The following is a 24,463-nucleotide window of genomic DNA, read 5'->3' as shown; positions in this document are numbered from 1 at the left end:
AAATCAAACCCCATACAAGCCCACAGTTTAACTTGTTGGCAGGAGGTTTCCAATACCGAGGTCATGTAAATTGTTAATTAGTATTAGTTTAATTAAAATGAAGTCGATGACTTGTAGTTGGCCTAGCTTGGCGGTTATATATATAACAATAATAACAATATTGGGGTATAGCATTTTACAGTCTTCGATATATTCTACTAATGCAAATTGCCTGTTTGCCACATGGGCATGAGCCAAGGTTGTGACGTTTGTTTGAAAGAAGGGTTTGGTATGACACATGAAAAGTATCTATGAAATGGAATATGAAAAGGCAATGAATAGCTCAGATTCATAGTGATAAATTCGAGGTTCAGATTCAATACAATGGTGAATCCGAACTGTTCATTACCTTTTCAAGATTTCATGTTCCATTTCATAGGGATTTTTCATGTATCTTTGACATTTTCCCTTGAAAAATACTACTAACAATACTACTATTCCAGTAAACGCTCGAGATTTTTCAATATTTCACAGGGAGATACATATACATACCCATACCCATACATATTCTTTGAGTTGGATTTGTTAGACTTAATCTAATTAGCAACCTTCAGGTCTGTATTAATTGCCTCTCTCTCTCTCTCTCTCTCTCTAATATATATATATATACTCATATATAATATAGGCTAGCTAGGCTTGAATGAATCTCCATTAATTGATTACCAATCCATTAACACAGGAAAGAGGAGTGTAATGGGTGGATCAGCAACATTAGTTCTTTGTTCCAGCTTGGCCTTTTACTACTATGTTTCCCTCCTGAGCTTGGTTGAGATTGTTCGAGCTCAAAGTGGTACCACCCCTGCTTCCGAAGGTAATACTCCTACCTAATCTAATAACCCCTCTCTCTCTCTCTCTCTCTCTCTCTCTCTCTCTCTCCATATGCTTGGGAGATCTCTGGGTGGGGTTGTTCTGATTTTAATTCGACTGAATGAAAGAGTGGCGCCCCTCTGCCTCTTAAGTTAAGAATTAACATGGCTTTTCATGTGGGTCCAGAACCATAACCAGAACTTTTCCCTCTTTTGTTCTCTTCTCTACATAGACGACGAAGTTTCGCCCCCTATAAATCATTTTCTATTTTTTCACAAACAGCACCAGGAGCCGGCGGCTAGCTCCCCGGCTCCAAACAGTTGTACCCTCTGTCCGTTTCAATTCAAGTACTGATTTCTCCATCATTTGACGAAAAAAAGACAGTTAACACTTTTGGATGGTACTTCAAAATTGTGGAAAATTATAAAGTTTTTCGTATTTGAGACTCACCATTAATTAATTCTACCTTGATTTTTCAAGCTTATAAATTAATTATTGTGTGCATTTCCACCAACATGAATTTAGTCATTTTTGTAGACTGCGGTTCTATGCTTGACAATTTTGGCAAGGTTAAGTGGTATCAAATCGTTTCTTGGCTTAACAACTGTTGGTCTTTGATCATTTCCTTAAGATTTGAACCTGTATAATTTTATACACTAGGTACTGATGTGATTTGGCATTTCTTAAACCATTTTCAGTTCAACAACTGACAAAATTTATTTTCTGGCTAGAATTTGGCGAACAATTGGGAGTAGTGGAATGTTCTTCTAAGAGCTCTTAAACTGAAGAGAGTTTTGGCAGGAGAAATGAAAAACCTGTATCAGTGGACGGGAGATTTGTTCTCAAAAAGTAAAGTGTAAGTAAATTGATTCAAACCCGTAAACCTATGAAGCACCGACACCTCTAGAGGTCAACATATTGCAGAGTCAGACGCAGCGGGGACACGTATAGGACAAGCCACGTGGCGTATCCCATAACTTAATTTAAATTTTTGGGAGGGACACGGGGGACACCGATGAGGACACATAGGGGGTCAAAGTGTATTTTTTTTAAAAAAAATTGGGGTCAAATTGTAATTTTTTTAAAAATTTAAGAATCAAACTGTAATTTTTTTAATAGGGTTGTGTTGAACTTATGAATGTTTTGTTTTGTTTGAAATGGTATTGGAACAATACATTTTTTGTTTTGTCCACATTTTGCCATTTAAACTTGAAAAAAATTGAAAAAATAAATAAATATACACGTGGCGTATCCGCGGCCACGTCTGTGTCCCCATTTTTTTTAGAATTTCAGTGTCTCCGTGTCTGTGTCCGTGCATCATAGCCGTAAACTTATTCGAACCCCGACTCATATAAAAACTTGATGTAGAACATGTGGAGACCCAATTTCATGAACAATTGGATCGATCAAAGCCTCGGAAGGCCAAACGTTGTTTAATTGCAAATTATCCAATTTGACAAATTTTGGACAAGTTCTGATTGGGCCCAAACTTGGTGGGTTGACTTATTTTCCCGGTGCGGTCAGGGCTTACGACCCTAAGTCATGAGCCCTAGTGTTTTTCAGCCTAATTCTTTCATTTAGGCCTTCAATTTATGGTTTTTGTCGTTTTAGGAAAGTTCTGAAACGTTAATAACTCATACCCGTAATTCCTTTTCAGTTGGTTCTTTTTGGAAAAGTCTTATTTTTTCTGTCTAGTTTTCAATTTTATTACTATTTTCTCCAATTTTCGGGACTTTTTAATTTTCCTAGGATTTCTAGGGTTTTGGGCCTATACAAGGGTTTGTAACCTAATATTTATACAGCTTTTGATCAATAATATTCAAACTTTGTCTCCTTCTCTCGTGAACTCGAGTTTATCATTCATTTAGATTAGTACGCAAATAATCTCTTATTAATTCCAATGCATCAGTTCTTATTTGGCTCTTATAGTGTGAATAGGCAAATAACGATTTTTGCTTATTATTTCATTATGTAAGAGTTTCGGAAAAGTCAACTCACAATCTCTCACCCCTCATTTTTACGACTACACCTACAAACGATTTATACCTCAGTATATAGCCTCTGTCATTTTGTTAATATGAAATGTTCATCTCATAGAGAGCGTTGAAAATATTAGTCACCCCAAATTTTATATTTATCTCATGTTAATAATGCATGAGTACATTAATCTTTTGTGTGAGTTTGATTTTTTTTCTATTGAACGTTTCTGATCATCAAAATGATGGAGTCTATATGCTAATTAGGCAAATTGATTCTAAGTTTAGTTATAAAAAAAATGGGGTGTGAGTAGGGCTATAAACGAACTGAGCAGCTCGCGAGCTCAGCTCGTTTAGTAAACGAGCTGAGCTCAAGCTCGAGTTTTTGGCTCGTTTACTAAACAAGTCTAGTGGAGCTCGGCTCGTTCGACAAAAGTTCGGCTTGTTAAGAGAGATTCGACTCGATTAAAGAGGCTTGTTTAGTAAATGACTAAGCTCGGCTCGTTAAGGCTCGAGCTTGAGTTTTTGACTCGTTTAGTAAACGAGCCGAGCTCTAGCTCACTGAAGCTCGATTCGGCTTGGCTCGTTTACACCCCCAGGTGTGAGTAGACTTCCTTTACAGTTTGGGACAGGTTTAGCCATTATTTTTCTTTCTTTACTTTGGGTGATCATTGGTCATCTCCAGAACCGCCCTTCAAAATTACTACTTGTTTCCATCCTCTGAAATTTTCTTCTTTTCTTTTTATCTTCAAAAAATAAATTGGGTCACCATCCAAAAAAGCTTTTGGACAAAATTATATTCTTTAGGAAGACTAAATTATATACACCGTCGGTGTAAACAAAAAGCTTCCTCAAAATCAATTAGATTGCACCATGTCGTAAAAAATAGTAGTCTCAATTAGTAGTATATGGTGACGTCGTACAATCTAATTGATTTGGAGAAAACTTTCGTTCACACCGACGGTGTAAATAATTTAATCTTATTCTTTAGGTTATGCTGAGTTTTCATTAAATTTGCCAATAACAATAGTCAAATTATTTTCGTTGAATGTCGAATTATTAGGTAAATGTGAGCGGAATGACTTGTCTAAAAATTCCATGTAAACATGAGTTTTAGTCCATTTAATTTAAGAAAAAAATAGGTCCTAATAAACTTGGTTGTTTTTTGGAATTTGGGGCAGTGAGTGCTTTGAACTCGGTGTTCAGCCAATGGGGGACATCAGCGACAAACTCAATAACTAAATGGAACATAAGCGGAGAACCATGCAGCGGAGGAGCCATCGATTCGACCAGCATCGAGACCACCAATGGAGATTACAATCCCGGTATCAAATGCCGATGCGATGGTACCACTTGCACCATAATCGAACTGTAAGTCATACTGTAGGAGTAGAAATTACTACTAAATTAATTACTGGACTTTTCTCCCGTAAACGCTCCCCATATGTAACTTCCATATAATTAATGTCTAGAAATTCAATACTGTTCTCAACACATGCTGTAATTTTGTCGAGTGGTACTACGATCCTACGTACAGTCATGCTAGAAAGTGTCAAGGCGAAACATAGGAGCATGAGAAGAGAATGGGTTAGGGATGAGTTAGGAGTGAGGTTAGACAACATTTTGAGATGGGATGATCATTTGCATTGTATAACAATTGAGGGGTGATTTGAATTATAAACTAATGAAAGAAAATGCCTATAACAACAACAACAACAACAGCAACCACAACAAAAAACGAATGAGAGAAAATCGTTTGAGCGGGATGGTTTGGATTATACTGAGGGAGAGCATGAGTTGAGGCAATAAAGAAAATATGATGGTCGGCCCTACAAGAATTATTGCAGTAACCTGCAGTATTTAGTACAAATATGGTTATCCAAACTCAGTAACTTGTACAAATACGTGTTGAGTTGAGTTGAATGTAGTTCTCGTAAGTTCATTCTCTTTCTATTGACTGTTAGTGGTAGGAATTCAATTTGTAGTCAAGCTACCATGCACGATTTAGTAATTACTATGCAGCTAGCTGAAGTCAGAACCTTGATTTATGAACTCAAGTTCTTATTACCTTTTTTGAAGTCTTCCACTTAATGCTTGCCTTCTTTATCATTTTGTAACAGCAAAGTCTATGCGCTAAGTGTTGTTGGACAAATCCCCGATGAGCTATGGTCTTTGACTAACCTCAGCAATCTGTATGTTTCCCCAAAACCGTTTTGGTTTCAATAATGTTTTGTTTTCCTTCTACACTATGTGACGTACTATCAAACTGAAACCTTAAAATTATGATGCAGCTCCTATCCATATATCTACATGCGTAATGCATCTTTGAATAAAGTTTTCCTTGCTATTTCATTGAAAAGTCTCTCACATCAAACAATGCTCTACTAAGTTTCTTCCATATTTTACAGGAACTTAGCCCAAAATTACCTGACTGGTCCCCTGTCTTCATCCATTGCCAATCTAACTCAAATGCAGTATCTGTAAGCCACCTTATTTTTTATTTATTAACATTGGGTCGTCAACATTTTATTCAAGTGTAGCTAGACTCCTTTAATGTTCTGACACCTGATTTAATGTTGTCAGGAGCCTAGGGATTAATTCACTTTCTGGGGAGGTTCCGAAGGAACTTGGAAATCTAACGAATCTGATAGTATTGTATGTTATTCTTGAATTTTTACGTTTTTAAGTGGAAACTTCATGTTTTAGCTTTATATTGACTGCAATGCAACTTGAGGCCAACAAGTACAGTCCTCCCAAGTATAATCATCTTGTGTAAACAACCGTGCCATATAAATACCATTTTGTAAGTTTGGATTTTTTCTTATGGAAAGCAGTTGTTTGCTGTAGTGGCATTCAGTTCCTTGTCCCATTGAAAATTTGCGACACTTGTACACATAGCTGAAATGTACAATCCCATTTTCTGCATAACATTCACATGTTACTTCTTCAAACTATTCTGGTGTTGTTAACTTGCTAATTTTGCAGGAGCTTTAGTTCAAATAACTTCTCTGGCCCTCTGCCATCAGAACTTGGGAAGTTGACAAAATTAGAGCAACTGTAAGTGCTGATACATTCCGCACTATTGTTTCATTATCTGGAATATGCTGTTTTTTGGGGGCAGCATGCCAGCATTTGATAGAAATGGTTCGGCAGATTGCCCATTGCCATAACACAAGCATCTTATCTTACAACTGAAAGATGTCCCTGTGAGCACACTGCTTAGATTTTAGAAGCTCACAACATACTTCCTCACTTTCCTCATCCTACTTTGCTTAACTTGTACCTTCCTCAGTCTCTTCTTTTGTGTCCAGAAATTTGGCAAATTGTTGTTATATTTCTAGCTGCCTTGACCTTAGTTTTAGATACTGAAAGGTATTACAACAGGGGTAGGAAGAAACAACCATTAATGCCCGGAGATGCTGCCCTGCTCTTGTTCTCTCAGGAGCGAAGCGCGGTGCGGTGCACTTGTTATGAGATATCCCAGGAATGAAGTACACATTGTATAACATTAACTGCAAAAGTCTGTTTAGGACACAACATTGGCCTCAAGACTCTCACTAGTTATTTCTTTTAGTGAAGGAGAATAGATGATTGAGAATTGCATATTTGACATAGATGATCTCTTTTAGGTCACAATAATCGAGACCAGTGATTAAGGCAGTTGCGGCTTCTCTTCAACTTCCGGGATCGATGATGGAAAATTCTTCTTGTTCTTGTTCTCTTTTTTCCTCTTTTATCTTTCATCTAAGTGAAGAACTAAAGAGGAGGTCAATCAAAAAAAGAGAAGTTAATAACTATGTGGGCCAAATAATCCCCATGTATGTATTGTAAATAAGCAGTTACAAAAAGCCAACCAAAGTTATTAGAATTAAACCAAACCCAGTTCAATAACGAAACTTCAATTATTTCAGTTTCTTTACAAGGAAAAAAATACAGTTAATAGAACTAAAGATCTGTATATATAACAATAATATCATAACTGATGGCTGCTATAAATTCTATCTAGAGTAGTAGGCACATATATTCTAATTTTTCTCTTTCTTCATAAGTATATGACAATAGAGGAATCCTGATGTAGCCTTAAGTTTCACCTCGTAAACATCTTGCAGTTTTAAGGCCTGTACAGTGTAACCTACATAAGGCTGGTGTTGCATGCCGAAAATTGGAGCATTATACTTATTAAATTATCCACCTTGACAGCTACATTGATAGTTCTGGAGTCAGTGGAGCTATACCATCTACATATGCTGCTCTACGAAACCTGAAAAATTTGTAAGAGCTTTCTGGCTTATCCTTTATGGAAAACTTGAACATCTTTTTCAAATTAATTGTATCTGTGATAACCAAGGAATTTTTTGAGGATTTCAGGTGGGGTTCGGATAATGAACTCAACGGCAGCATACCTGAATTCATAGGGAATTGGTCACAACTTATCGACCTGTAAGCAATCTTGTATGTTGTGTCCTCTTTATTTTGATAGTCGTACTCTGACCATAGCTTTACTTTAAACCACATAGTTGGTAACTGAGATGCTTTTTTGTTTTATTCTACAAATTGATACTCCATGCAGTTACCTTTATTGTATGTACTTTCTATAAACTGTAAATTTACTGTACTTAATTTATCCGTAGGAGGTTTCAAGGAAACTCCTTTGAAGGTCCAATACCACCATCATTCTCCAACTTGACCAAGTTGACGTCATTGTGAGTGTTAAACTCTTTCAATAGCATTGTTTGTGTTAAAATATGGATGATATATTCTTCTCTCTTATAACATACCGTGTGATTAAATAGGATGATAAGTGATTTGTCAAATGGAAGCAGTACTTCACTGGAATTTCTGAAAGATATGACGTCTCTGAATACCTTGTAAGGCAATACGGCTATAGCTGACAATCAATTTTGAAATACTTTTACCCTATTATCGTCCATTGTTTTTCACAAACTAAATCTAATAAACTTGTTTCATGCCTGGCAGAATTTTGAGGAATAACAATATTTCTGGTTCTATCCCCTCCAATATTGGTGATTATCAGAGTTTGTCTCTGCTGTAAGTTACTGATGTTAAATTTTCTTTGGCTTCCATATATTTCAGCTTGTAAGTTTTGCAGTTGATAATCTGGTGGATGAAGATGGAGCCAACACCTCTACAAAGTAAACATGTGGTTTTTAACATTTTAGAACTAACATGTAACAACTGGTTTTGTCTAATTTTCCAGGGATTTGAGCTTTAACAATTTAGCTGGACAGATTCCAGATTCTCTCTTCAATTTGAGCTCTCTCTCTTACTTGTAATAAGGATTCTCTCTTACATGCGATAAACATGCTGTGCATTTTTATTTTTTTTCTAGAAGAATTATAGAAAGTATGATTCATTATGACTTGAACTAATTGGTGTATGTTCAGGTTTCTTGGGAATAATAAATTGAATGGAACGCTTCCCGCACAAAAGAGTACGTCTCTTTCGAATATGTAAGTAAATCTTACGCAACCATTCGCAATTCCATGATAGTGTATGCAAAGTGGTACTATTTCATTTTATGGTCACGACTGATCATACCAAAACAATAGATCTTATCAAATGTGAAGTTTTTAGAATGTTATGAGCATAACCCACCATTGAACAGTCCTATGATTTGTTTACTCAATAAAATGTGCAGGTTTAGTTTAGGCGAATCATTATGGAGTAAGTTGTTTACAACTACAATGTCGCATAGTTTGTATCGATTGTTCCTTTAGACATAATAACAAGGAAACAAGTAGGATTGTGAAGAAAAGAAAACCATCATTTATTGCTTGGGAAAAGTTTCCTGTTAAAGGGCATCTTGCTACTATGTTTTAGCCTGGGAGGAGACATGGATACCTATTGTGAGTAGCTACTAGGTTGGTACTGATGTTGACTGAACTTGAGACTTCATCGCTCAAATTCAAGACTAATCAATGTGTCGGTTCTCAGTAGAATGAATATCTCAAGTAAGCATCCCAATAATGTCTTTGGTTGCAGAGATGTGTCGTACAATGAATTATCTGGGAGCTTTCCTTCTTGGATCGAACAAGGCTTGCAACTGTACGTAGAAGTTTTATGTCTCTCTTCTCTGTTTTCGTTGCAATTTTTGGTTTACCGTCCGACATCCAAATAGTTATATTGCTAGCTGATTTGTTATATTTTTCCCACAAGTTCCATTTTGTATCAGTTGATTTTGTTATAGTCTCGAGACTAAAGTTGAGTTTTTTTGGATGTAATATGCAGTAACTTAGTTGCCAATAACTTCACAATTGAAAGTGCAAACAACAGGTGATTCTCTCTGTGCTGTATGTTTTCAATGATTATGTGGCCTCTGAATAGTTAGTAATACTATAAGAAAGTTGTATAATTTGCTATATACAATTCGAGTGTTAGATGATATTGCTGTTGAATGCACTAGCTGTTAGCTTTAGAGGATGTATGATCCTCAATGTAAACGGAATAGGGATATTATTCAAGTTGTGCAGATATGTCATACTGCATCGATCTCGTCTTGCATTCTAGGGTTTATTTCCACCCTCAATTTCTATATGCAGCTGAATGAGGTTCACCGCTTTCTAGGGTTTATTATTCAGTGTTCTTGTGTCATGGTATTAGACTCTAGATGAAACTGGCTGGCTGCTGGCATCTGATTTGCACTTTCTAAAATATAGATGAAAATCTTTACAATGTGGTTAGTGCAAACCGATTGTCAGAGGTGCAGCAAATGGGGCCTATGTAAGAAGTTTCCTAGACAACTTTGCAAAGAATTCTTCCATGGAACCTGCAGGATGTAGTGATAAACACAACTCATACCTGACATTATAAAGATAACACGGAGAATCCATGATACATGTACTTTATATTGAGTACTGGAGTAATAAGAGTTCAAAGCTTAAACATTTTTTAGTTACACTCCATGCTTGTGTTCTTTGTTTCCATAAGATGTTACCGACAGTATCTGATGAATCGTTCTACTCTAATTGCATTACTTATATGGAAAATTCAACATGCAATAATCAATATCCATTCTTCTTCTGCGTACAGTGTTTTGCCTTCAGGATTGAACTGTCTTCAAAGGAACTTTCCCTGCAATCGCAATTCTCCTATTTGTAAGTGCAATTGAAAACCTTCCCTTACCTGTGGTTCTGAGATCGGACACATCTACACTATGATCTTGGATTGAGAATCTTTTTGAGTTACTGTTACTTTGAACCATCAAACCCTTTTTATTCTAAATGTAAGTAGACTTACACTGGTAACTGTTGGCTGACTCGGTACCAGGAAGGTTTCTGAGTAAGGATGGGTGACCCCGTTCATCTAATGACTCAATATTATGGATATAAAGTGAATGGTAAATGACCCTGTCTGTGTCATTTTGTATTTTTTGAGGAACACTTTCATTTTCACTGAGCCAACTGGCTGGTAATTTGATATCACTCCATCGGATGCTCCTAGGGACTTATATTTTGACTAAGGCATGTATGTTTAAGTTAGTTTTCAAACATTTATAGTGGATAGGATAAATTAAAGCAATTGATTGACTTCCTTCAAGCATATTAGTAATAGCTCCTGCAGTTTGAAATGTTTCCATTGGGTCATAATTTTAGACATTTGGTGAGGAGTGTAATTATTACGAATAGGTTTGTCTTTTTAGCTTATTTTCTTTTGATTGAAAATCTTGTAATAGTTTTTTAATATTAATTTTGACATTGTTGGGTAAAAAATGTTTGCGCAACTTTGCTTTCATCTTTTCCCAAGTGCTGATTTTGTGCTTGCCCTGTCAAGCACGTAGTTCTTCAACTCTCTTCCACCATTGAAGTTCAGTTCCCTTCAACTTGAGCTTCACAAACAGCACCTTTCTCTCCTCGGCCATGGTTTTCCACTCAAAATAGTTCTCCAGACTAGCTTCCCAATCCAAATAATCTTCTGCATGCATCTTTCCGAAGAAATCAGCAACTTCAATTTTAATTCCCCCACCATTTAACTCAAGTGCGTGCACCAATCTCGCTTCCAATCCACCTCCGTTCAAGTGACCTGCGTGTTCAGCATCATGAAAGGGATTTTCCTCTTCTCTTTCCATGCCTTCATTCTCAAGACTACCTTCTGGTATGTCAAAAGGGTCGTGGCTGCCTTCTGGAATCTCCATATGGGCTTCCGCACGTTCTCGTTCTCGTCGCTGGAGTGCTTGCATAGCTCGCGACAAATCTTCAATCATACGCTTCATCTCAGCCATCTCTGTTTGCTGTGCTTGATTGCCTCTTCCACCGCGGCCCCTACCTTGTCCAACCATGTTGTAGACCTAGGGTTTTAAGCTCTGATACCAAGTTTGATGCAGCAAATACCAGAAAACAGCAAGAAACTGATGTAAAACTAAAGATAGAATATAAAAGAGAGAGGACTCTAAGGTTTCAACCCAAGAATGTCTCTAGCATCTAAGATTCTGCAAGTAAGAGGTAAAAAAACTATCTGCAAAAGCTTACAAAAGAGTATTTATACTAGTGTTATAGTAGCCCTAGCATCTTAGTCCTTGATTACAAAACAAACCCTTCAATCTTAGCCTTCCAAAATAATTAAAAAGTCACATGCCAGTCACATGACTTTTTAAATAGACTAGGAACTTAAGTTATGTCTATAGGACTAACATAAGACATAGAACAACTCAAAACCCTAAAAGATAAACCGAAAATAAATCTAATCAAAACTCAAATAAAGTGACCTAGCGGGCCCACTTGGCCTTGCTTAGTGTGACACCCCACTTTCCGGTGGCCGGCGGTACTGCAGGAAGCGTCCGGACGGAAGGGGGTAAGTCATGGTTTATAAGAAAAGATCCCTCCTACTTGTACAAGGCCTTTTAAAGCCGTGAGGGCGGGCCAAAGCGCATAGGAACTTCGCAGTTAAGCGTGCTCATCCTGGAGCAATCCAAGAATGGGTGACCTCACTGGGAAGTCTATGGGCTTTGGGCGTCCAAAACGGACAATATTGTACAAAGATGGAGCGGGTTGTTACATATGGTATCAAAGCACAACCCTGGTCTACATGGTGGGGGCCACCTCTAGAATCTGGTACGAGCACACTGATTGTGCTGTACAGAACAAAGTGTCACACCATGGCCACTAGGGAAAGGTTGCTGGGCTTGTGCAACGAGGACGTTGCATCCCTAAGGTAGATTGTGACACCCCGCTTTCCGGTGGTCGGCGGTACTACAGGAAGCGTCCGGACGGAAGGGGGTAAGTCATGGTTTATAAGAAAAGATCCCTCCTACTTGTACAAGGCCTTTTTAAAGCCGTGAGGGCGGGCCAAAGCGCATAGGAACTTCGCAGTTAAGCGTGCTCATCCTGGAGCAATCCAAGGATGGGTGACCTCACTGGAAAGTCTATGGGCTTTGGGCGTCCAAAGCGGACAATATTGTACAAAGATGGAGCGGGTCGTTACACTTAGCGTGACGTATGCTCTTGCATCACTATATCTACGAACAGTTGTTGCTAGTCAATGGCCTATTTTCCGAGTTCCAATCTCACAATGCCCTTTGCCAATGAAAGGCCATATTGTAATACTCCCTCCGTTCATAATTCATAGTCCATCTTTCCTTTTTTGGGTGTTCCAAAATAAGTGTTCACCTCCAAAAGTAAACACAAAAAGGGATCCAACTTTCCATTTTTGCCCTTCTTTAAACTTTAATTGTTGATTATGGTTTTCTTTATTGTTCATTCAACTTTTTTGAATTTTCAATTCCTTTTACCCGCCCTGTTGTACTTATACCACTACTTGGAAACAACCTCTGATTTGGGAGCCAAGCTTGTCGCCTAAATTTTCGGGATTTGGGAGTTTTTTACTGTACTAGGAAACTGTACCAATGTACCAAAGTTATTCTATGAAAGGGTAAAATTGTAAAGTTAAAATTTTGTACATGTAATAATTATGCTCCCTTAAAAAGTTGGATTTCCCAAGCGGGACTCACAAATTGGAATGGAGGGAGTAATCAAAAGTGAATAGTCAAAACTTGCTACATCAGATTTTAATTATCCATTTAGATGTTGTTAGAGTTAGCAATGTCAAGTCCCACATTTTTTTTTGCCCATAATCACAATGAGTTGCAAAAATTCAAATCTAATGATCAGTTTTTTTTCTCAATCTATTGGTCTACATTGAATGGCATTTTAGTAAAATAAATGGAAGTGGAGAGCATTTGTTAAAATCCATAATGTGATCAATATTGTTAAATGTACAACCACTTGCCAAAGTAGAAAGTGAGTTTTACCCACCAATAAAGCATTTGCTTTATGGAGGGTGAGTTTCACTTTCCCATGATGGTTGTACTTAATTGAGAAAATGTGGGGACCATTAAATTTGGTTGTTGGCAAAAGGTTCCTCCATGAGGATTCTTCCCTGGGAGGATTGTGTGAGGATTTTCATGGAATCCGGACCATCCATCTTGGCAATCAATGGTCCGGATGTGTTTGTGTTTTTTACTAGTAAAAACTAATTATTACCGGTTAAAAATACAAACACATCTGGACCATTGATTACCATGATGGACGGTCCGGAGGAAAACCCTCACAAGATCCTCAGAGCATCCACAATGTAATAATCAAAACCAAAAGGATGCTAAAGTTAGCAATGTATGCTCAAAAAAGTGCTCACATTGTAATAATCAAACTTATCAACCTCTTAGCAACTCATCAAATTTGGGCATTTGGATAGTCAAAACTAGCAACATTTTGCCAATAACCAAATTTTTTGGTCCCCACATCTTTTCAATCAAGTACAACCATTATGGGAAAGTGAAACTCACTCTCTCTAAAGCAAATGCTTTATTGGTAGGTGAAACGCACTCTCCACTTTGGCAAGTGGTTTTGCATTTAACAATATTGATCACTTTATGGATTTTAACAAATGCTCTTCACTTTCACTTATTTTACTATAATGCCGTTCAATGTAAACCATTAGATTGAGAAAAAGAAAAAACTGACCGCTAGATTTGAAATTTTGCCAACTCCTTTTGATTATGGGCAAAAAATAAACAATGTGGACATCTATATTGCTAACTTTAGCAATGTCTTAAATGGATAACCAAAAGGTGATGTGGCAACTTTTGGTTATCCAATTTTGATTATTACATTGTGGATGCTCTCACAAAGAGATCCTCATAGAGGATTCAAAGGCCAAAATTTGATGAGGTGCTAAGAGGTTGCTAAGTTTGGTTATTACAATGTGAGCACTTTTTTGAGCAAATATTGCTAACTTTAGCAATCCTTTGGTTTTGATTATTACATTGTGGATGCTCTACGAAACCATCTACATTTTTTTTTGGTTTCTTTTGTCTTCTGTCAATGTTCCAGTTTTTGTACTTGTCAGATGAAGTGAGAAATTTCTTTCCTTATTATGTCAAGACTTCACACGTGAAATGCGTTGACTCAAGTTTGTCTTTGTTAAATGTAAATTTCCACCTTTTAGATGTGCATTAACCCATAAGATGCATCCCATGATCAACAGGATTATACTGATTTGTTTTTTCTAGTGCACCTATTTGAACTCCAATATGATGGATTCCTCTTCCCTGATGGTTTGCAGATTCCAGCTTTGCGATTAAGTGCGGTGGTCCACAGATTACAGCTAGTAGTCAGATTGTATATGAGAGCGATAATGAGACTCTTGGTCCGGCTACTTATAATGTGACTAGTACAAACAGGTGGGCAGTAAGTAATGTTGGACGCTTCATCAACAACAACAATCCTCAATATCAGAGTTTCTCTTCGCGACAGTTCACAAATACTTTGGACTCAGAGCTGTTCCAGACAGCACGAAACTCACCTGGATCACTAAGATATTATGGGCTGGGGCTTGAGAATGGTAATTACAACGTGACTCTCCAGTTTGCGGAGATAGTAATCCCAAATCCCTCAAGTTGGGAAAGTCTTGGAAGGCGTGTTTTTGATATATACATCCAGGTCTGTGCTGAGTTATTGAAATTGAATTTTAAATGTGAAATTTTTTTTTTTTCTGTTTCTCTATTAGTTCAAACAGTTTGTTTGTTTGGACAAGTTTCTCTAGATATCCTCTTCATTATGTGTATTCACAGCTTTAAAGTTTTTTATTCATTAATTTAAGAGTTACTTATAAGTAGCAGGGTGAAACATGCAATAAGCCATCCCCTATTGTTGATCTCCTTACCCAAAGTGCTGGAATGGTGGACTGGGTTTTATATCTTATAACTTCTTCTTTTTTTGGGCGAAATTCAGCATGGTTAGAATAGTTAGATTAGCACTTTGAGAAATTTCTAACCTCCTTTGTCCTTGCACCTAAGTGATGCTTTTCGACTTAAACTGTGTTATCTTCCTCGACAGCTTGTACCTTATTACCCTTCGCAACCGTATTTTCACAGTCTGACCATCCAATAGCTGTTAGAGATTAACTCCCAAGCTTCTCTAAAATGTCGCCACGAGCTCTTGTTTTCCAAATATCCCCCCCTTTTTTTGTGGTAATGAATTTCCTAATGTGTTACCTTTCAATTACCATAGTCAATTATTATATTACGTGAATTCCCTAGATATTATATTTACATGAATTCTTTGTCCGGACATGGGAGAAAAGAACTGCGAGCTCAATTTTTCTCAGAATTTTAGTAAGTACATAATTCCATTTCATGTACATTTCTGTAAAAGATAGTCAAAAACACCTATGCTTCGTAGATACCAATCCTTTGGTTCTTAAGTTCCAGCCTCTTCATTCTAGGGGAACCTGGTTTGGGAAGATTTTGACATAAAGAAGGAGGCCGGTGGTGTCTCTTACCAAGCTGTTGAGAAGAGATTTATGGCTCAGGTATCAGAAAACTACCTAGAAATCCATCTATTTTGGGCTGGTAAAGGGACTTGCTGTATACCTGATCAAGGAACATATGGACCTTCTATTTCAGCAATCAGTGCAGTCCCAGGTAATAGGTGACCTCAATATTTGATACAAGTTTACAGAAGTTAGTACCAATTTTCTAATGACTATGATTTTGCGCAGATTTCAGCCCTACTGTTAGTAACAACCCTCCAAGTTCTCCAACCAGCAAAAAGAGTAAGACGGGTTTGATAGTGGGAATTGTTGTTCCTGTTGGCGTAGTAAGCTTTCTATCAGTACTTGCGCTGTTTTGTTTCATCAAACGCAGAAAAAGGCCAGGATGGGACGATGATGAAGGTAAAAAATACTCAGAAGAACAGTACGGCAACTTTGTTATCTGTCCATTACTTTGTCTTCTACTGCATTGGATATTCATTTTTAATGTTGATTTAAGCTGTATGGGTCCAATGCTGTATATTCATGTTCTTAGTAGGGCTGAAAAGAAACTGAGCAGCTCACGAGCTAGCTCAGCTCGTTAACTCTCAGCTCGGCTCGTTTAGTAAATGACCCGAGCTTGAGCTCGAGTTTTCGGCTCATTTAGTAAACTAGCAAAGTGGAGCTCGGCTCAGCTCGGCTCATTCGACAAAAGTGCGGCTCGTTAAGGGAGGCCGGCTCGATTAAAGAGGCTCATTTAGTAAATGGCTAAGCTCGGCTTGTTAAGGCTCGAGCCGAGCTCGAGATTGAATTTTTGGCTCGTTTACAAGCTCGAGCTCGAATTCTTGGCTCATTTAGTAAACGAGCTCGAGCTCAACAAAGCTCGGCTCGGCTCCTTTACAGCCCTAATTCTTAGTAGTCTCAGGCATGCTATATGCTTTTTTCAGAGTGTGTTCAGACATGATAGAGGTATGTGTAAATGTTCTCTTAAACACCCACACATTTGTAGCCAACCAGCAATCCCCGGACAAAACAGCCCATCCCTGCCTTTTCTTTTCCACTTGTAAGTATGTTAAATGCTCTGGATCATCATGGAAAAGAAGTTAACACATTGTCAAAGAAACACTTTTTGGCACTGCCCTTAGTGTCCCATCCGAAATTAGTATGTTTGTGTACTTCAATGTGCCACAGATTGATAATGTCCATCGTTTAAGCTTAATATAGTTGAGTATTAACGTCCTAGGACATTCACAAACAAGGATTTACTGAACTTGCAGAGCTCCTAGGGATGGATGCTAGGCCCTACACTTTCAGTTATGCTGAACTAAAGGCTGCAACAGAAGATTTTAATCCTGCAAACAAACTAGGGGAGGGAGGCTTTGGACCGGTTTTTAAGGTAAGCATCCTTCTAGAAATGGGTAAGGCCATCGTCCAACATCTTCATATTGCTTTATGAAATGGCACCTCTCTTCAGACTCCCTTAAACTAAATCTGCCACTTCACCCTTTTTTTTCCTTCTTAAATTCAGTATGAATGGCAGCAGTACACTTGTACCATCAAATTTTTGTTATGGAGAGAGCCAGTCCGCTGCAATTTTGTGAAAATAAGACGAAGGAAAATACAAATCCTGCTGTTGGACATATTTTGAATAGAACAGCGATTTGTTAGTCCATACCAAAATATTAAATTTCATATTCTATAGGGAACACTAAATGATGGAAGGGTTATTGCCGTCAAACAACTGTCAGTGGCGTCCCACCAAGGAAAGAGTCAATTTATTGCAGAGATCGCTACGATATCTGCTGTTCAACACCGGAATCTTGTGAAATTGTATGGATGCTGCATTGAGGGGGATAAACGACTGCTTGTGTATGAGTATCTTGAAAACAAAAGTCTTGATCAGGCATTGTTTGGTACAAAGACAGCACCTTTACTGTTTATGTATACTATTATTTCTTAATGAGGCTAAAATACGACATGCTTAACTTTTTTGGCTTTTGTGAAGTAGGGAAGACAAGTTTGTATCTTAACTGGCCCGTTCGTTTTGATATATGCTTGGGAGTAGCAAGGGGTCTAGCTTATCTTCATGAGGAATCTCGGGTTCGCATTGTACACAGGGATGTTAAGGCCAGCAATATTCTTCTCGACTCTGACCTCAACCCCAAAATTTCTGATTTTGGTTTGGCCAAACTTTATGATGACAAAAAGACCCACATCAGTACCCGTGTTGCGGGGACAATGTAAGATTCTCAGCAGTCGATCTCCATATATTCTTATATTGTTGGTTCTGATATACAATTTTGGTAATGCTTGCAGCTGAAGTATTAACTTACATGTTATGACTTTTTAATGGTTACTGATGTAGTGGGTATCTTGCACCTGAGTATGCTATGCGTGGGCACCTTACAGAAAAGGCCGATGTGTTTGGCTTTGGTGTTGTAGCTTTGGAGATTGTCAGTGGAAGGCCAAATTCTGACTCAAACTTGGAAGAAGAAAAGATATATCTTCTTGAATGGGTATGATTGACTTTCTTTTTGGCACTCAATAATTGTTGATTATTTGAAAAATTCCTATGAGGTGCATATATAGTTGCGGGTACGGTATGCTTTATGACCGTGGCTAGTGATTCAGCTGCATCTTCGTGCTGTTCTTTAAAAAGAAAGTAGGATCGTTGTATATTGAATAATTTAGGATGGTTTTATTTGAGCATCATTGAAAACAAAATTCCTTGTCCAAATAGTACGAAAAAACTTGTCATCTCTGTATTTCTCCGAAACCAAATTCTGGTATTTTTAAAATGTGCATTATACACAATCAATATCTGATCCACTCATCCTTACACCCAGCCTGCTCCATTATATGATTCTTATGAAATTTTAATCTTCCCTCCTTTTAGGCCTGGCATCTACATGAAAATGACCGCGAGGTTGAGCTAGTGGACGCTACTTTGTTGGAATTTGACGAGGAAGAAGTAAAACGAGTGATAGGAGTAGCTCTTTTGTGCACCCAGACATCCCCACAGCTACGCCCATCCATGTCACGTGCAGTGGCAATGCTTTCAGGAGACATTGAAGTTAGTGCTGTCAGTACGCGGCCTGGATATTTGACCGACTGGAAATTCAACGATACGACCAGTTTTATGACCACTGATACACCAAGTGGGGAAAACAAACATAGCCAATTCAGTTCATCAAGTGCAACCACGACGGCTGATCCAGGCCATTCACAGATTAATGCAGCTCATCAAGTGGAAGAGGTCATTGGAGAAGGTAGGTGAAGTTTGTTAATTTTTTGAGGAAGAAACAGTGATTAGTTCAACAGGAATACATGACATGAGATTTCTTTTCTGTATAAAATTGTTGTTGTTTTTGGTTTGTTGCTATAGAGAAATTTAGCTTATCACCTTTTGGAGTATATCATATACAGAAAAAGGATGTTAGAATGTTGTCAAATTCAACAGTGGTTGGTTTTTGTCAAGGCTTAAGCGTTCCCAGAAGGAATGCCGAATATCCCAATTCATTTGAGATTGGATTTGCAGATAAGGTGGCAGCCCCTTTGATGCTTTTAATCTTATATGTGTATGTTGTGGTTAAAGTGATTCTAGCATTGTTCCATTCCATATGTCAAGTTCACTTAAAAATCCAACGTTTAAAGGTTTTTGTTATTGTCATGCTATATGAGCCTAAAAGTATTACGTTCGTTCCTGAAGAAAATTTGACAAAAGACAGATGAACCTTAATCCGAAAGTGGACCTTTAGCAAAAATGACGAGAAAGGAAAAAAAAGAGACTCAAAAACCAGAGGATTTATTGTGAACTCTGAATTTTCACCAAATTGAATATGCTCAATCTATTTTTTGGGGAAAATTCAGCTTGACCTGTGCGATTTGGGTCATGTGCTGGTTGCCCCTCACATTTGCTTGCTTATCAGCACCTAACCACCATGTGGTTACTGGACTATTGTTCACCACTCTTAACAGAACTTGTAAAATGACTAATTTTCTTCTTCCTCTAATTCTCATCTCTCTGTCACACCATGCCCTTTCTTCTCGTCAGCCACCGCACAGCTACTTCCGTTTTGCCAGTGACTCTGTTCCTAATCTCTCCAACGCCAGTGACTCTGTTCCTAATCTCTCCAACTGTAACGACCCGCTCTAGGAGGGTTAGCATAAACTGTCTCAATGAAAGCTAAGTATCAATCTTAATAAGATTCATTCCATAAAAGCAAGACAAAGTCGACTAAGTAGATTACATCCGGCTTTCAAGACAAAATTAATAAAGAGAACTATACAAGATGAATTCGTATCCACATATGTTACAACAACTCTCCAAAATTTATATCACAATATGTACTATGCCAAAAGGATACCAAGTCGACCCTCATTCCAACTCCATAGCCCATCAAACCAGTAGTGGACCAAAACTCTACTTCAGTTACCTGAAAGTGAGTGTGAGTGTTACTGCTTCATTCGAACGGAGAGCATAAAAACGGTTTACAAGAGCAAACATGGATCGAGTAATGCTTCTAATCATACTTAGCAAGAAACATACTATTTTTCACAAACAATTAAGTGAGCAACAATATTTCAAGAAGCCATAGGGTTGCTTCCCTTGCAACCAGGAGTTATGACGGTATCGTGACCCTGTGAACAGGGTACTTCCAACAATTTATATACCCTGTTTGTGTACAACAAACAGACAATTTATACCCTTCTAGTGTACATCAAGAAGAAAACACCTCCAACCAGCATTACAACTATGGCATGCCCTTGAAATGAAAACATGTTTCAACCAACTTGATCCATATCCACAATCGCCAAAATATTTCAACATTTGCAGAAAAAGTAAAAGGTTAATATTAGCTAGCCACTTCAATGAAATAGAACACTCACCTGAGAGATCCAAAAAAGACAAAAGCGAAAAGCCTCATTCTCAACCTTGAGGTGGAGACTCGTCCCCCGACCCTAGAATATGAATGACACTACACTTACAGCTCGTTTGGTACGCGAGAGTTCGCGAGAGAAGAAAAGAAACGGGAAGAGAACTCAATCTCTCCCTCTTTTGGAAGGGGAAGAAGGCGAGAGAGGGTGAGAGACGGAGGGAGACTAGAACCCCTCCCAAGCCTAGTTCCGTTTCTCGCCAAAAGTGGCAAGATTTTGTGAGAAAGGAGAGCATGTGGTCCACCCCCTCGTCTGATCGTCGTCGGACGAGTGGCTATGCGTCGCCGGAGAAGAGAGAGAGTACCAAGTTTGCCGGATATGAGAGGGAGAGAATTTCAGCTCGTCGGAGAGTCGCCGAAACTCTACCAGTCGCCTGTGAGAATTTGATTTCTCACTGTTATTTGGATGGGAGGGTGAGAAATCACACCCCTTTCTTTTCTTTTCTCACTAGTAAGGGAGAACACACCTCTTTCTTTTCTTTTCTCACCCCTCCATCCAAAGGAGCTGTAAAAGGGTTTGGGGGTCGGAGGGTTCAGCTCCAGGCCTTAATTACGAAAAACTGACGAATACATGCTCCTATGAATTTTTTTTATTTCATAACCGATATTCGCATCATCGACTAATTTAAGAGCCCCTGAAGTTAATGACCGGAAAACTCCATGATCGCAAGGTTTGAAATGTTTAGTTCCCGTAAAATTCGAACATGCGATCTCATAGTCTATTGAGAACGATAAAAGACAAAACGGGGGTAATTGGGGTGTGTTAGGTTACCACAGGGGGTGCAGGGACTGTCCATAGCCCTGACCCCAAATGTGCCCACGCCGGGGCTCAAACCTCCGCCTCCTATATGGAGGGGAGGGTAAGAACCAACTACACAAGGCAGCCGTTCTTTACATACACACTTTAAACCCGTCTTGGATTCTACAAAAATGATCCGAATCGCTCATTTTGTTTAAAATAGTTTATTTACGATCCTTAAAAAAATCAACTCAACCCGATATCGGTAAAAATGTTTACGAAATATCCAACTTTGCTTTAGAATTCGGGCCTAGATTTTGTAGCAAAAGCGGATGTTTCGTGAACACCTTTACCGATATCGGATTGAGTTAATTTTTTACAGAGATTGTAAACAAATATTTTGAACAACATGAGCGACTTGGATCTTTTTTGTAGGACTCGAGATGGATCTAAGGTACATATGTACGCAGTGTATATACATGAATGTATATACCTATAGCAGCACTAACTGACAAACACTTATTAGCTTTCTCTATCCCACTAGCCAAACTCCTTAGCCCTAGCCTTCTTATTTGGCTGGATTGGCTATGGGAAATGATTTCTACACTCATTTTTTTATTTTTTTTATTATAGCACTTTTTTTTCTTGTCTTTTAGTGAAAAAAATACACACAAAAGTTTCACTAAAAGATAAAAAATAGAGTGCCATAACCAAAAAAGAAAGTGTAGAAATCATTTTCCTCGGCTATTTGTCCTCATTAACTTGTCCGGGACTTGTTAATCCGGTGTTTGATAGGTAGCCGAATGATTTATGGACACCACTTACCATGTCCATAATTAATCCCTTACACAATTACACAATTATCTCTCCCCATCTCAAAACAAAACACATTCAAGGATTTTTATAAGAAAATGATTTTGGTACTCCACTTTTTTACAATGAGACTCCAAAATTTGTCTTTTAGTGTGCCTTGTTATGTATAATTTTTACACTAAAAAATAAGTTTTGAAGTGTCATCATAAAAAAATAGTGTCAAAATTATTTTGCCTTTTTATAATAAGCAAGCCAAAACGAGCCAAGTCGAATAGAACATGAGTATTTATCCCCTGTCAATGTTGGATAGTAGTTGTACAATTGAACTTTTTTACCTAGGGTTATGTTTTGTGTTTTATAAGTTCTTAGGTTATTTTGGTGCAAGGTGCTTTTAGCAACTACTAATAGCCATAGAAATAACTTGGATATTAAAAAGAATATTTAAGGGCAATCATGCAAGTTAGACACATTTTTTCATTATCTACCCAATTTATCAGTATTAGTAAATTACTTTAACGTTCGATTAATTTATCAAAAACATTTATCATCTGAAAAATTAATGAACAGGATGCTATATATTCAAATTTGATAAATCTATCATTTATCTTCTTTTTTTTCCTAACTGATAACAGATGATATTATAACTCCAATCAAATATTACATCAATATGAAATCTCGTCCTTAAACAAAGGACCAAGTAACTAAGACGGCGGAAATTCATCTCACAGACTATACCCCAAACCAACTAAATTTTTTCCTGCAGAAACAAGAAACAACCCAACCGGGAAAAACCGAGTCGGGAGAAAAACTCACAGCAAGTAACTAGAGAGAAAACCTCAACAAAAGGGAGAAAAAGAAGCAAAGGATCACAAACCAACAAGAAAATTAAAAAAAAAAAAAACCTCGCCATCATCATTTGTAAAATTGAAACGACATTATAACTCGTAACAAGCATGTTAAATTGACGATTAGTCATCAAGGAAGATAAAATTAGAAATAGGAGAGAGAGAGAGAGAGAGAGAGAGAGAGAGAGAGAGAGAGAGAGAGAGAGAGAGAGAGAGAGAGAGTTAATTGAGTTAATTCCTTATTTGCTTATTGCCACAATTAATCTAAAAATTTGAGGGTCCAATCGACTGGTGTCAAGTGAGATTTTAGAGGGATTAAGAAGCAACATTGGCTGCAGTTCAGAAAAAATAAGCAGCAACATGCCAACATTGGCTCTGAACCGCAGTCATTTACATTAGATATTGTGCAATCAAGAACGTTATTGACCTTTCTGTTAGAGGGATGCAAACTCTTTTCCAAACAAGTCCAGCAATTACTTGGCATTGTTAATTCATCAGATTTTATTACAAATTTGGTAAAGTACAGGACTCCATTGGCAGCTCAATAAATGAAAAATACTCATTGGAACCAACATACAAGATAATAGTAAATCTGGAAATAATAATAGGTCATTTCCGTAACTTTAGTCGGTGGCGAACCCAGAAATTTATGTTAGTGGGGGCACAGTGTACTTACAAAAATTTTAGTGAATTTCATCAAGAAAATGTAGTGAATTTCATCCATCACTTTTAGTAGCTATGTTATTATTTCTTTCAAGTGAACTTACAAAAAAAAAAATCATTATAATTAATTAAGTGTAATGGCTTATACTAATTTATATTTTGTAACTGAAGACATAAGTCAGTCACATTATGAGAAGTAGAATGGCGTGTATGGAGAAAATAAAGGTGTAAAGTTTATTGAACTAAAAAGAAGCTTAATTTTCTGTCAAAAAAAAAAAGAAGCTTAATAAATGTTTACCTAAAAAAGTAGTGTAATTTTAGAGGACAATATCATAATTTTAAGACTTTATTAGAATGATACCGAAGTTATTTGAAAAAGTTAAACCTCAAGGATTTGATTTGGCGGTCAAAGCCTAAGATTTAGAAGTTTGTTTCTTCTTACAATCTTATGTTATGTTTGAAAAATTCCAGGTGGCCCAAGGGGTGTTTTGGCAGATCAAAAAAATAAAAATATCTCAAGAGAGTCGGTCCCAACAGCAGTGAATGGTGAGTTTCGTCCCAGAAGTGCGCATAAACTGGTCCAAATATTCTGAAAAATAAAAGAAAAAAATATTTGGAGAATTGAGTCCAGGCACATGCCCCCTGGGAGGGGACGCTTAATGGGTCCGCTCCCAACTTTACCTAATGAAGATTTACCAAAAAAATATAAATTAGTACGTGGAGAAAAGTGTTTTGGTAGTTTAAATGATGGGAAAAAAAAACGTCAGTCATCAGCAATCATCTAAAAGGTTTGGAGAGTAAAAAACTTCATCGATAACAATTTATAACAAGTAACAGATTTAACACTTGATGACACAGAATGAAGGAAAGAAGAAGTTC

General features: G+C 37.6%; 1 protein-coding gene across 2 annotated transcripts; it reads left to right on the top strand.

The window, feature by feature from the left end:
- Window positions 1–637: 637 nt before the first annotated feature.
- LOC131330220 (probable LRR receptor-like serine/threonine-protein kinase At1g56140) lies at window positions 638–19,185 on the top strand. 2 transcript variants are annotated; one of them, XM_058363716.1, is made up of 24 exons: window positions 638–850; window positions 4,004–4,193; window positions 4,943–5,014; window positions 5,231–5,302; window positions 5,406–5,477; window positions 5,808–5,879; window positions 7,023–7,094; window positions 7,191–7,262; window positions 7,454–7,525; window positions 7,616–7,690; window positions 7,800–7,871; window positions 8,041–8,112; window positions 8,228–8,293; window positions 8,826–8,888; window positions 9,072–9,116; window positions 9,873–9,937; window positions 14,400–14,776; window positions 15,561–15,759; window positions 15,837–16,010; window positions 16,865–16,983; window positions 17,290–17,500; window positions 17,593–17,827; window positions 17,953–18,103; window positions 18,484–19,185. In XM_058363716.1, exons 1-24 carry the CDS (start codon window positions 733–735, stop codon window positions 18,862–18,864), a joined length of 3,117 nt encoding a protein of 1,038 aa, XP_058219699.1. In that variant the 5' UTR covers window positions 638–732; the 3' UTR covers window positions 18,865–19,185. The 2 variants fall into 2 exon arrangements, with proteins under 2 accessions (XP_058219699.1, XP_058219700.1); XM_058363717.1 differs by having other exon boundaries at window positions 640–850; window positions 17,596–17,827.
- Window positions 19,186–24,463: the final 5,278 nt, after the last annotated feature.

The sequence above is a fragment of the Rhododendron vialii genome, chromosome 6a (assembly GCF_030253575.1).
Source record: "Rhododendron vialii isolate Sample 1 chromosome 6a, ASM3025357v1".
Taxonomy (NCBI): domain Eukaryota; kingdom Viridiplantae; phylum Streptophyta; class Magnoliopsida; order Ericales; family Ericaceae; genus Rhododendron; species Rhododendron vialii.
The sequence above is the reverse complement of the archived record's forward strand: the minus strand, read 5'-3'. Positions and strand labels throughout refer to the sequence as shown.

Coding starts and splice junctions, on each gene's coding strand:
- LOC131330220 (XM_058363716.1), top strand. CDS start 733: ATGGGTGGATCAGCAACATTAGTTCTTTGTTCCAGCTTGGCCTTTTAC. Junction 8,294..8,825: donor AGTACGTCTCTTTCGAATAT/GTAAGTAAATCT, acceptor CTTTGGTTGCAG/AGATGTGTCGTACAATGAAT. Junction 16,984..17,289: donor GCTTTGGACCGGTTTTTAAG/GTAAGCATCCTT, acceptor CATATTCTATAG/GGAACACTAAATGATGGAAG.